General features: G+C 45.8%; 1 protein-coding gene across 4 annotated transcripts; it reads left to right on the top strand.

The window, feature by feature from the left end:
- Positions 1-499: 499 nt before the first annotated feature.
- cbarpa (CACN subunit beta associated regulatory protein a) lies at positions 500-11,926 on the top strand. Of its 4 annotated transcripts, XM_084007141.1 has the most exons (11): positions 500-619; positions 808-1,304; positions 3,177-3,248; positions 5,680-5,825; positions 5,947-6,008; positions 6,114-6,276; positions 6,353-6,533; positions 6,616-6,759; positions 7,291-7,489; positions 7,585-7,789; positions 7,874-11,926. In XM_084007141.1, the coding sequence occupies exons 2-11, from the start codon at positions 1,248-1,250 to the stop codon at positions 9,708-9,710; spliced, it is 3,066 nt and encodes a 1,021-aa protein (XP_083863267.1). In that variant the 5' UTR covers positions 500-619; positions 808-1,247; the 3' UTR covers positions 9,711-11,926. The 4 variants fall into 4 exon arrangements, with proteins under 4 accessions (XP_083863267.1, XP_083863266.1, XP_083863268.1 ...); XM_084007140.1 differs by lacking the exon at positions 500-619 and having other exon boundaries at positions 622-1,304; XM_084007142.1 differs by lacking the exon at positions 500-619 and having other exon boundaries at positions 623-1,161.
- Positions 11,927-11,977: the final 51 nt, after the last annotated feature.

Below are 11,977 nucleotides of genomic sequence, written 5' to 3' on the forward strand. Positions count from 1 at the left end.
ATGACCGACATTAATTTGAGAAAACATTATTATGGTAAATTCTCTCATTTGGAAAAGTTCTCTTAATTAAGAATACATTTTAATTATTCTTTAAGCAGTGAGTCTGGAATGGAAAGAAGAAAAAAACAGCTTCCATCTGAAGCATAAATACATATGAATATGAAGTGAAAACAACAGTTCAACGCTGCTACCAGGTGGTGAAACGTGAGATTACAAAAACGTCCAAAATCTGTTTCCCTGCATTTCGTCGCGCGACAAAGAAACAGCTGCATACGCAAACACAGCTAGTGGAGAAAATAAATAAATAAATATATAAATAAATATATAAAAATATGAATTTTAATGTCAGGATCTATAAAAAAAAGAGCCAACCAATGGTGTGTCAGCAGCAGCCATTCATGAGCAGCTGAATGAGGTTTTCTCCTCCATCTCACATCATCATCATCACCACCAGCGTCGTCGTCGGTGCTGGTCACGTGGGGCGGGGAGCGGGCGGTGGGCGTGTCTAATCGCGTGTGGTTTCATTCATAACTCGAGTCTTTATTTGAAGCCCAAATTAAAGTATGCAGACGGGGCAGGCTGCCCGTGGACCGCCGCTTCACACGGAGTCTACAGCCGGGTGAGTCCGATCCCCCGTCCCGCTCGCGCCCCCGCCGCCTCCTGTTCATTATGTAAGCGGCGGGATGGTGACAGCGGTACGTCCGCGGTCTTTTAGTGAGAGATGTTGACGCGCGGGGAGCTCGTGTCGTCGGGCAGCCACGCGACGGCTTCCGGTGCCGCGACTGATCGTGCTTTCACTCCCCGCAGGCTGACAGGAGACGACGCAGCGATGTGGGACAGCCGCGACCGGAGAGGAGAGAGGAAGACGATGATGCTGCTGCCGCTGCCGCTGCTGCCGCTGCCGCTGCCGCTGCTGCCGCTGCCGAGCGCCGCCGCCGGCTGCAGCGCGTCGTCGTAGTCGGTCTGCACAGAGCGGAGGGAAGCTGCTCCAACACCGCCTGTATATAGACCGTAAGATACAGCGCATCAGGAGACCATCACCTCCATCATCACCATCATCATTATCAGCAGCAGCAGCATCATCTTCATCATGCAGTCACACGTCACGGTGATGTGTGTGTGACCCATAAGGGTGTAAACACCACGAGCATCAGTGACGGAGTGGGAGGAAGTCTGTCAGTCTGAGGCTCCTCGTCCATCTGTCTGCGCGCTTACACGACGATCAGACCCTGGAAACGCACGCGCACATGCACGCGCACACACGCACGCACACACTTTGGATTTCATTTCCTCCACCAGTCGGGGTCAGTGTTTTCTACGTTATTCTGGTTACTTGCCTCCAGTAGGCTATTCAAATACAATGATGATCAAGTGAGGATTGATATTTATTAGTCAGGAAAAAAATCAGCAGGAAACAACAATATAATATATAATAGTTATAATAATAATATAGCTTCTCTTTATGTGTGCTCAAAATTAGTTACTATAAACGAATGAATGCAACTGTATTATTATATTAAATATTTATACTATTAATAAAATCAAAAAATACTCTAGAATTATTTTCAGCATTTTATCTTTTATATATATATATATATATATATTGGGGGGGGGGACCTCAATTAGAATAAAAAAAATAATAGTTTGTTGCAACTGACACACTATGGATGACTGAGTTTATATATATATATATATAAAATTATTTATATATATATATACAATTATTTTCATATATATATATATATATATGAAAATAATTATATATATATATATATATATATACATACAATTATTTATATATATATATATATATATATATATATATATATATATATATATATATATATATATATATATATATATATATATATATATATATATATATATATATATATATATATATATAAATAATTTGTCATGTCAGAGATGCATGAAAGAGGCTGTGACTGAGTTTAGATGGTGTTGATTCAGTTATGATGAAATTAATTAAATAAGCTTCTGCTTTGAAAAACCCCTTTAAAGCTTATTCTCCATGTAGTGTTTTATTAGGCTAAGATATGAAAGAAAAGGAAAATAGTAGAAAAGCAGCAAGGATTATTGTTTTCAGACCCTGGACAATATAATACATAAGGCTATTTAATTATTTTCCAAGGTAAAATAGAGTAAAAACATTACCATGGTGTTATTTTAAGTCCCCCTATTTCTCACATCAGTTTATAAGTAATAGTAAAAACATTATATCATTGTTAACAAATATTGTACATTAATAGACATTTTCTATCCTTGTGTCTGCATCATAGTGTGTTAAATCATACATTTAATACTAATTCTAAACAAAGTAAAGTTCTACAAAACATCAACGTGACCTGTGTGTGTGTGTGTGTGTGTGTGTGTGTGTGTGTGTGTGTGTGTGTGTGTGTGTGTGTGTGTGTGTGTGTGTGTGTATGTGTGTGTGTATGTGTGTGTGTATGTGTGTGTGTGTGTGTGTGTGTGTGTGTGTGTGTGTGTGTGTGTGGTTCTCTGGCTCTTGTGCTCTTTCTATTCAAAGCTTTGTCCTCGTCTTTGTTACCTTGAGCTGATGGTATGTATGAGATATGACATCAAAAATGACTCTCACATGGGGAGGGGATGTGCGGCGGTGCTACCAGCATGTCTGAGGAATGCAGTTACACAAGCTGCACTCAAATGATGCTGCGTGGTCGGCTTTCTGGTCATTGTGTGATATAACGTGTGTGTGTGTGTGTGTGTGTGTGTGTGTGTCCATCTCCAGGAGATATCAGTAAATCATTCGACACATTAGGGCTCAATGCACGCCACTCAATCCAGGTTTAAGTTGCTTCTGTATGTTAAAGGGGCATTACACCAATTTTAAAGGACCAGTTTAGTCGTCACCAGCAGGACTGTTCAGGCTGCCAAAACAGTTGAGTAACGTTTTCCGTTGCTCTAGTGAGGTCATCAGGTAACTGACGACAAAACTGCAAAATAAAGCATCATTACAAAGTGGGACTGTGGAGTTTGACCTGTGAGCAGCCTAATTACCACGGAAACTGGATGCGGCTTTGGAGGCGGCGCCCCAAGTTGCTTAGTGTCGCATGAAGGAAAACAACACAAAATAATAACAGAAAACGTTTTCTTGTTCAGAAAGAGTCTGACCTGACTCTCTCCATCCTCTGCAGGGTTCACACACGCTGACCTGGACCATGAGCAATGCTTTGCCAGTTCTGACAAGTCTGACCGAGAACTCCACGGTGAGTAACAACTCTTCCACAACTAACTATACGGAGCAAACTGGACCGCAACCAAAAGCAGCGAGCAATAGGTAGACACAGTGAGCTGCGTATTCCGGGAGCCGGTATCACATCCCAGGTGGAGCTGGAGAGGACAGCTTGATCCGCATCCAAAGAGGATTTAACTCCAAAGCAGGACTGAGTGTGATGCTGTGTCTGTGTGTGTGTGTGTGTGTGTATCTGAGCCAGCCATGTTGATTATCAGACAGTTAAAGCCGTCGGAGGGAGAGTTGACTGTTTGCCTCGACAGTGTGTGTTAGAAGCGTGAGGCTCCATGAAGCTGATTGATTGTGCTGTTCTTTCTGTTTGGCTGAGCTTGTGAAAACAGCAGATTTCATTAAGCTACAGGTGCTCTAACAAACTCTGTGTGTGTGTGTGTGTGTGTGTGTGTGTGTGTGCGTGTGTGTGTGTGTGTGTGTGTGTGTGTCTGTGTGTGTGTGTGTGTGTGTCTGTGTGTGTGTGTGTATGTGTGTGTGTGTGTGTGTGTGTGTGAGAGAGACATGGGACTTTAGTTTAACATGTTCTCAAGCAGATTTGAGGTTGAAAAGGGGAAAAGGGGATTTTGGAGTGAAAACAACCTGAAAGCATCCGGCAGCACTCCTCCGCTTGCTGTTGGGTTGAGCTTGTGGTTGAAGTTGACATTTTTATGGTTTGTCTTCAGGAAGTGCATTACCATTTACAGTAAACGCAGAGTCATCCCAAGACCAGCAGCGTTTGCTCTATATCACACGCACATCCTCCGTTTTATAAATGCATCTTCATAAGTTCCACGGAAAATTAAAATGAGTCACAACATTGTTTATAGACAAAAGTTTGATTGATAAAGTAATGTGTGGATTAATATATAATAACATAATTAGCTGCCTGTACGCCCTGTCAGCAGCAGGCTTTGGGCTTTTGCTGTCTTTTATGTTTTATTTATTTCTATTAATATTTCTCTTTATTTATCCAGGGTAAGCAGATTGAGATTTAAGATATCCTTTCCAATTGGTTGTCCTGGCCAAGATGACAGCGAAAAAAGTTTCACACAAAAAAGCACCAATAACTGACTGGAAAATATCAAAATCACACACATTTAGTGTTCAATAGTCTAATTTAAAGTTTAATCCTGTTTAATCCCCTTGAAATTCAAAGTGTCCTGTAGCAAAAACTTTAAAAGCTCTTTCACAGAAGATGGTGTAGGTTCTATGACGCACGTAATTTGTCTGTGTGACCTGAAGGTTGCAGCTGCTGCTCGTTACAGGAATCAGTAGAGAACATGGATAAGGAGACACTTTGTGTAATATGGCCTCATAAAGAAACATCTTCAGTTCTATCAGGAGGACAACACCTTCCTGCTGAGGCCTTCGTCCTCGTCTAAAGGTCGGCCTGTTCTCAGCGAGGAGCTCCTCCTCTCCACGGCTTCCTTTAAATCCCTGCACGACGAAACCTTTTAACATCTTCATATATTATGTAACGCTAAACGTCGCAATAGATGAATATTCCCTTTGTGACAGCAAAAAAAGAGCCCAATTATTTTCACTCTCTTTTGAAAGTGTCATCGGAGGAAGAGCGGGAAAGTCTGGTGTGGGGATTGCTCATGTGCGTCTGCGTCCTCCTCCCTCTTCCATTTTTAGCCTGCGGAGGCCTCATTTCCCCCTCACTGAGAAGAGCTGGGAGATTGAATTAAGGGTCTCGGTGACGTTTCGATTAGCATCCCCAAGCTCGCTCGGCCAAGGCTGAGAGTATTAATCAGAGTGTGAGCGTGTGGATAAGAATCACTGTGAGGAGGCAGGGACTAAGAAAGTCTTTCAATGGTAATTCCACTCCTTATTAAATATTACGGCGCTTAGCTGGCAGCGTAATGCGACAAAGAGATTCCTCATGGAAGCTCAAAGGGAGAAGAATCAATTAGTGTGCCAGCAGGACGAACAACTAAACATGACAATAGAGACGCGTTAGCTTCTGATTGTGCCATTAAAGAAACGTGTGATACGAGCATGCAGCATGTGAATACAGCACCGGGACTCAAGTGAACCACGGACCGTATACCGGGGGGTTTGGCAGCTATTTTTAATATATATATTTTAAAATATTTTATATTTTATATTTTAATATTACATTTTCATGCCTGCAATAAAAAGTTCAGTTCTTTTTTAAACGTTTAACTTTGTATTCATATTTCAGGATGTGTCTTTTTTTGTTATATCCGTCGACACAATGACGGTTGGATTGGAAAACTGAGGAAAACTTGAGCTGAGCAAAGAAACTCCATTGCAATGCATTATTTAACAAAGAAATACATTATCCAGGGAATGAACGTTTGAAGAAGTATTCAAAGAAAAAGTAAATGGGCATAAAATGGAAAGTCCAAATGGTATGGTACTCACCTGGTTCCTTGGCTGTTGATCAGGATGTGCCCGTGTCGGCGGGCCAGGCGGAGAACTATGTGCTGCTGTTGGTGCTGCTGAGTGTCTTTGCCGGGGGGACGCTGGTCCTGCTCTCCCTGCTGCTCCTCTTCTGTCACCGCTGCTGCATGGGGGGACGGCGCTACTCCAGGTGGGTGAGACCCGCTGAGGTGTGAGACCGGCTCACCCGAATCGTCTACAGCAGTGAATTAAAGCTGTGTTGAAATTGAAAGCTGTGACATTACAAGACCCCAAATGTTTCCCCTTGTCAGGGCGAGCGATGACCCCGAGAAGACAAACACCACTTATGCTGAGGATTCTCAGCCCACCCAAGGTCAGAGCTGTGTACGTTCTTAGGTTCATACGTAGATACATGTCTTCCCGTCCGCCATCCCCACTCACGTTATTCCTCTCCCTCCTTGTTCTCTCTTACACTCAGAGATCACCATTCACCTGGACGAATCAGACGCTCTCTCGGCAGTGAGCTGTCACGATGGAGAGTCGGAACGGTTCGTCTCCACCGGGTCTACCGGCCGCAGAGTCTCCTTTAATGAGTCGGCACTTTACGAACAGGAGAAGACCACTCAGGACAAAGGACGCAGGTAAGTGTTCAACAGGTGATGATTAGGTTATCATTCGGATGAGCTGCCGGCTGAGATTATTCCTCCTCTTTCTCAGGTACACCCTGACGGAGGGAGACTTCCACCACCTGAAAAAGGCCCGGTTGACCCACCTCCACCTGCCTCCGGCCCCGTGTGACCTGAAGATCCTCACCATCATGGAGTGTGACTCGACAGAGAGCAGCACCGTCAACATCAACGAGACGCCGGCTCCCAAACTGCCCCTCACGTTCTACCAGGTAACTTTACCCTCGCTGTGTGATTCATCGGGACAAAAATCATCTTGCATCATCTTTAACCTGCGTTGATTCCTCTCTCTAGCCCACAGAGAGCAGAGTCCCTGACTGGTTGGGTCTGAGCCTCAGTGGAGGTCTGCCTGGAGACCCCCACCACTCCACCATCCTGGACCCGGAGCCCAGACAGGCACCATCAGCCATGAAAGCACAGCACACACGGTCCCAAACAGTGAGTTCCACCTTTCCCCCCTTTGTAAACAAATCAATACGTTTTTAGCCACACCAGCATTGGCTGGTCTATCTCGTCAACGCCGTAGTTTTATCACTTCTTCATCATGGATGTCAACATTTCAGAGTCCGACTCCCAATGAGAACACTTTTTTTACTTTTTAGTTCCTGCTTGAAACATTTTTCTTTGGATCAAAAGAACCAATTTCCTCAAAATCTGTGAACCACTAGGTGTTTTTCACAGTAAGATTGCGATCCATAAATACATTAGCACAGATAGATTCCTCCGGAAGGATTGATCCACTGGTATCACACAGAAACAGAAGTGTGAAAGGCAGCTCCCGCAGGCTCAAACCTACTCATGCACTGTGGCATCAGTCATTTCTGCAGCTGAGTGACAATATGACAAACTGCTGTCTCCCGAGGGCTTTGCCTCTGCCCGTCGTGCCTCGTCTCAGCTCGTCTGCCTCAGCCGCTCCTTAATGTCTCATCACCTCCCTCCACCCTCCTGTCCCTTTATCTCTCCTGTCAGATGGAGGCTATTGGGGACAGGGGAGAGGCTGACAGCGAGAGGGGGGTGAGAGGAGAGTTGTCTCAAGCTCCGGGCCAGACTTCAGTTCTACATTTCTTCTCTAAACTGCGGCGCCATGCCAGTCTGGAGGGGGCCGGGCCTTACTTCAGGAGGTGGAAGTTTGACAGCAGTCACCGGGCTGCCAGCCTGGATGCTAAAGGTTTGGATGATGTCTTACTACGCAAACATAGCATGACAATAAAGATGAAAAACATCAAGTAGACATTCTATCTTTTCATGTTTAATTTATACCAGGATCCCCCAAGAGAAGGCCATTCCAGAGGCAGAGAGCAGCAAGTGAAACCACTGATCACACCGAAGACGACTCTTTGTCTCTCCGAGACGAGGTCATTGACTCTTTCCCACAGTCTCCAATTCAGACCAGTGGCCTCCTTTCCCTCTCTGCAGAATCCCTATCTCACCCCGACATTGCACCCACGTCCTCGGTCTTCCTCAGCAGGTACATCCCTTCCCGTAATACCATGACTTGTACCTCGCAAATTCCCAGAAAGATTGATTAACTGACTGTTCTCCATCTGCGCAGGTTCAAACTAGATGCCATGGTGGAGGTGGGTGATAGCAATGGTGCCAGAAGGGAGGATCTCCATTTGCCAACAAATGATTTTTGTGCCCAGAGGCGAGAGGAGGCCACAGCCAATGGGACAGGAGCTGAAATAGAAACAAACTTCTGTGCAGGTGTGAGGAGCGACGCAGCAGGAGTCGAGCTGGAATCGGTAGAAGACGATGACTTGTTTGGGGTACAACAAGGAGATGCCATACAGGAAACGTTTGAGGACATGTTAAGGACAACCAAAGACACAAAAACATCAGATGTGGGGAAAAAGTTTGAGGCAGATGAGGAAGATGAGGTGGTGTTGGGAGCCGAGGCCAGACGAAGGGCCGACTCGGGCTCATCCCTTTCCTTCTTGATTCGCCAGGAGAGCTCGGAGGCTCCACCCTCCCTGTACAGAGACATTTGGAGCCTACGAGCCTCTCTGGAGCAATATGCCTCTTCAGACCAGAGCAGCACAGATCGGGAGTCCATCCGTAGCGATGCCGACAGCGTCTCATCCGTTGGTGGCGCAGGAGCTCGCTCCGGCCTGCACAGCTGCTTGTCCCAAGACCTGGATGATGAGCCTGAAGGAGAAGGGGAGGGAGAGACGTTGGAGGGGGGAATCAGAGGGGCGTCAGGTGGGGACAGCGAGGCGGGAAGTGGAGCAGCGGGAGACGGGGAGGCGGGGAACCGTAAGCTCCTCCAGATGGACAGCGGCTACGCCTCCATCGAAGCACCATCCAGGGCCCCTGAGGAAATGCGGCTTTTCGGGACTCCTGGAGCTCCTAGAGGGAAGACGGCGTCGGAGAGAAGGTTGTTCTTCACCAGCTCCGGGAGGAAAGGGTCCGTGTGCGAGAGCATCGAGGCCAGGCTGTTTCAGGAGGAACTGGAGGATGCGATGGCAGACTGCACGGAGACAGAGGAGAGACTAAAGGAGCGATCTCAACCTGGCAGCCAACAGCTTACCTTTCAAGAACCATATCAGCTTCTGAAATCCCTTCAACCCCAGAAGCCTCCAGAAACCCAATCCCAGCTGATGTCTCCACTGACGAAGCAAGTCCCACAGCCCTCTAGTCCTCACAAGCCCCGTCTCCGCCGCCGCGACTACAGCATTGATGAGAAGACGGATGCTCTATTCAACGAGTTCCTCCGCCACGATCCGCGGTTCGACCAGCAGGATTCGCCGCTGCGCTCCAGACACCGATCCAGAGTTCACCTCAGGAAACAGTGGCAGCGACACAAGCAATACAGTGACCCAGGGTCCGGTGCTGGAGGGAGATACTCCCCATCCTTGGAGAGGCAGAGGTTCACTCCTCTGCGGAGGGGCGACAGCGCCGGTTACCCTCTGGACACCAGGTACCACAGCACACTCTCACGCATCGCGAGTGCTGCCGACGAGGAAGCCAGCGAGGTCGCGGCTTGTGAAGAAGCCGCCAAAGTGGGCATGGAGAACAAAGATGCGTCGAGTGAGGGAACTGCGGCGGACGCCACAGGAAGTAGAGCCGACACAACCTCCAAAGGCACCGAGTCGACCGGTGAGGGTGACGGCTGCCCGGTTGCTACCAAAAAGGGCGCAGAAAGCACAAGTGTTGAGTATTTGACAACCGTGACCACGCAGACGGGTCGCATGGATCCGAGGGTCAACAACAGAAACAACAACAGCAGCCAAGCCATTTTATCAGAGAGCAGCCTGACAGACAAACTGGTGGTGTCGGTGGAAGAGAGGCTGTATGGCGGCTTGCGCAGCGCAGAGAAGCTCGGCCAGGGAGGAACTGAGCGAGTTCTGACCGTGTCTCACACAGCGTCACCTGGCTTCAGTCCCATATAACCTAGTGACAAACCCATCTTCTTCTTCAGCTTTATTTCAGCTCGATCTTGAACTAAAAGGGTCTATAGCGCTTCAAACATCATCCTGTGTTAGATACTTGGTCATTCTATGTATCCCTTACATAAGCAGAACCGATGCATCAAAACAGAGATATATCCTAAAGGACAGACGTACAGTCTCTTCTAGCATTTGCATTCAGATTTAATTTCCATTATGATGCCATGTGACGTGTGATGCTCCTTTCCATTGGTAGCCATTGCTAAAAAAAATCAAATGCATTCATTACACGGCTTTGAAAATCTACTCATCTTTAGAAAAAATGTTAATATTTTCAGACTTAACTGTGAATTTTCAGCATGCTACTGTATGTCCAAAACAATGTCTATGTGAATACTGTACAGTTTTAACTTTAAAAACAAAAAGCACTTTGATGGGAAGAAAGGTTACGATGGAGTTTCCACCCATTTCTCTCATTTGAAAAACCACATCCTCAAGTGTCCTTCTCGTCTCGATTACCACGAGGGTAAATGTTTCCATGATCGCCGTGGTTTCTATATTTGGCTTTAGGAAGAAGGGAAAACAATATCGATATAGAAATTAATTCTAAAGTGCTTGCAGCTCTCTCCCATTATCAAACAGCATATCTAGAGAATACAGTATATCGTAAGCAAAAACAGATGGGATACCCAAACTATACAGCCAACACGGAGGTTGGAAATATGTGCATTTTTATACTCATATTTCATTTATAGTTCTAGGATTTTGTTTATTCATTTGCCCCCGTTTTCCATCGTAATTAAGGAGCTTCGTGGGCTCGAGTGAAGTGTTGCATCACTGCCGGGACTCTGCTGAGGGGGAGAGTGACAGATGATACTTAAAGTGACTGACACAGGAGCCTCTCGGGCTTTTAGACAGTGACAGAGTTGACACAGTGACAGAGATGAGGCTGTTAAAGTGGAGGTTGAAACTCAATAGCAGTGGCATGGGATATACTCGCTCTGTATTACTTAATAAAAGAGAAGTCTGGTGATAGTCTATACATTTCTTACTCTCAACAATAACATGAAAAAGATCAAAACGTACAAGATTTTCCTGTGTTGACGAAGCTGAATAAAGCCACAACGCTGGAGCTGGTGACATCATTCATTGGTAGGAGCCACATTCACTTATTTTGAGTGGATCTCACGTTCATCACAAAGAATTAACTCCCATTAGAGTAATGTTAGCTAAAAAAAAATCAGTGCCCAGGTGTTTTAGGAAATAATTAACCATTTCAAAAACATATTTGTCACTCATTTTCACACCAAACGACTTCAGTAGTAAAACGGACTTGAGGCTGAGAACCAGTCAGTGGAAGTCATAAAGTGTTGAGAAACAAACACCTTGTTGGTTCCGTTTATTCGTTGACATCGAGAAAAATATAGGATATCGGCAGCCCTACTCTTTAAATGATATCCTGCCGTTACACGTTGAAATCACAGGCAGAAGTCACATGTCAAACTGCATCTCTCAGACATGTGATGTGTGATGTCACCTGGGAAAAGGCGACGTATGTACAGCATGTTCATTTCCCCTTCACAGACTGGATTTTGAGCTAGAGTATGTGTATGTTATGAAACTCATATCTTCGTTTATAGTGAACCATTGGTTTTATTGTAAAACGAGTATTGCAGAAAATTCAAATGTCTCACAACCTCGACAAAGGCAAGACCTTGTGGGACCAACTGAGGCACATTTTCATTTTGGGCTGAACATTTTTCTGAATAAAACAAAAAGAAGAAACGGTGAAAAAGGACTCCACAACCTGTTATTTAATGCTGCTGTTATTATGATTCATGTAAGCTGGTGTGAAACCGTCAGAGGAATCATTACCATGAGAACAGAAGGTGTCCTGACATACCAATCACACAGTTGAAGTATTCTTTAGCCTGTCAACGTGCCTTTAGCCTCTTCATCTCTCCTCGTGCGTTGAACAGAGAATCTCTGTCGACCTTGCTGACGTAGGAAGCGCTGCTCGCTCCCTCCCTCCCTCCCTCCCTCCCTCCATCCGAGTTGTGACTCACCTGCTCTCTGATCTATTGCCACCGAGGAGCCGACGATGGGCTTGGCTGCGTATGAGGGGGGCAGGGCTCCCACTGATGTGAACAGCGCAACAATGAGCATCACTGGAAAACAGGTGACTGGGCGATTGTGACGGCAGCCGAGCAGCTTGGGCTCTTGATTTTCTAGGATCTGACTACAAACTAGTAGAAGACATGGGAGAAGGA

This window comes from Eutrigla gurnardus, assembly GCF_963514095.1.
Source record: "Eutrigla gurnardus genome assembly, chromosome: 4".
NCBI classification, from domain to species: domain Eukaryota; kingdom Metazoa; phylum Chordata; class Actinopteri; order Perciformes; family Triglidae; genus Eutrigla; species Eutrigla gurnardus.

What these genes read in the sequence shown, in the direction of transcription:
- cbarpa (XM_084007141.1), top strand. Translation starts at nt 1,248, where the DNA reads ATGCACGCGCACACACGCACGCACACACTTTGGATTTCATTTCCTCCA. An exon ending in GGGGGACGGCGCTACTCCAG is followed by an intron (nt 5,826 to 5,946) that starts GTGGGTGAGACC and finishes TCCCCTTGTCAG; the next exon opens with GGCGAGCGATGACCCCGAGA. An exon ending in ACTCAGGACAAAGGACGCAG is followed by an intron (nt 6,277 to 6,352) that starts GTAAGTGTTCAA and finishes CCTCTTTCTCAG; the next exon opens with GTACACCCTGACGGAGGGAG.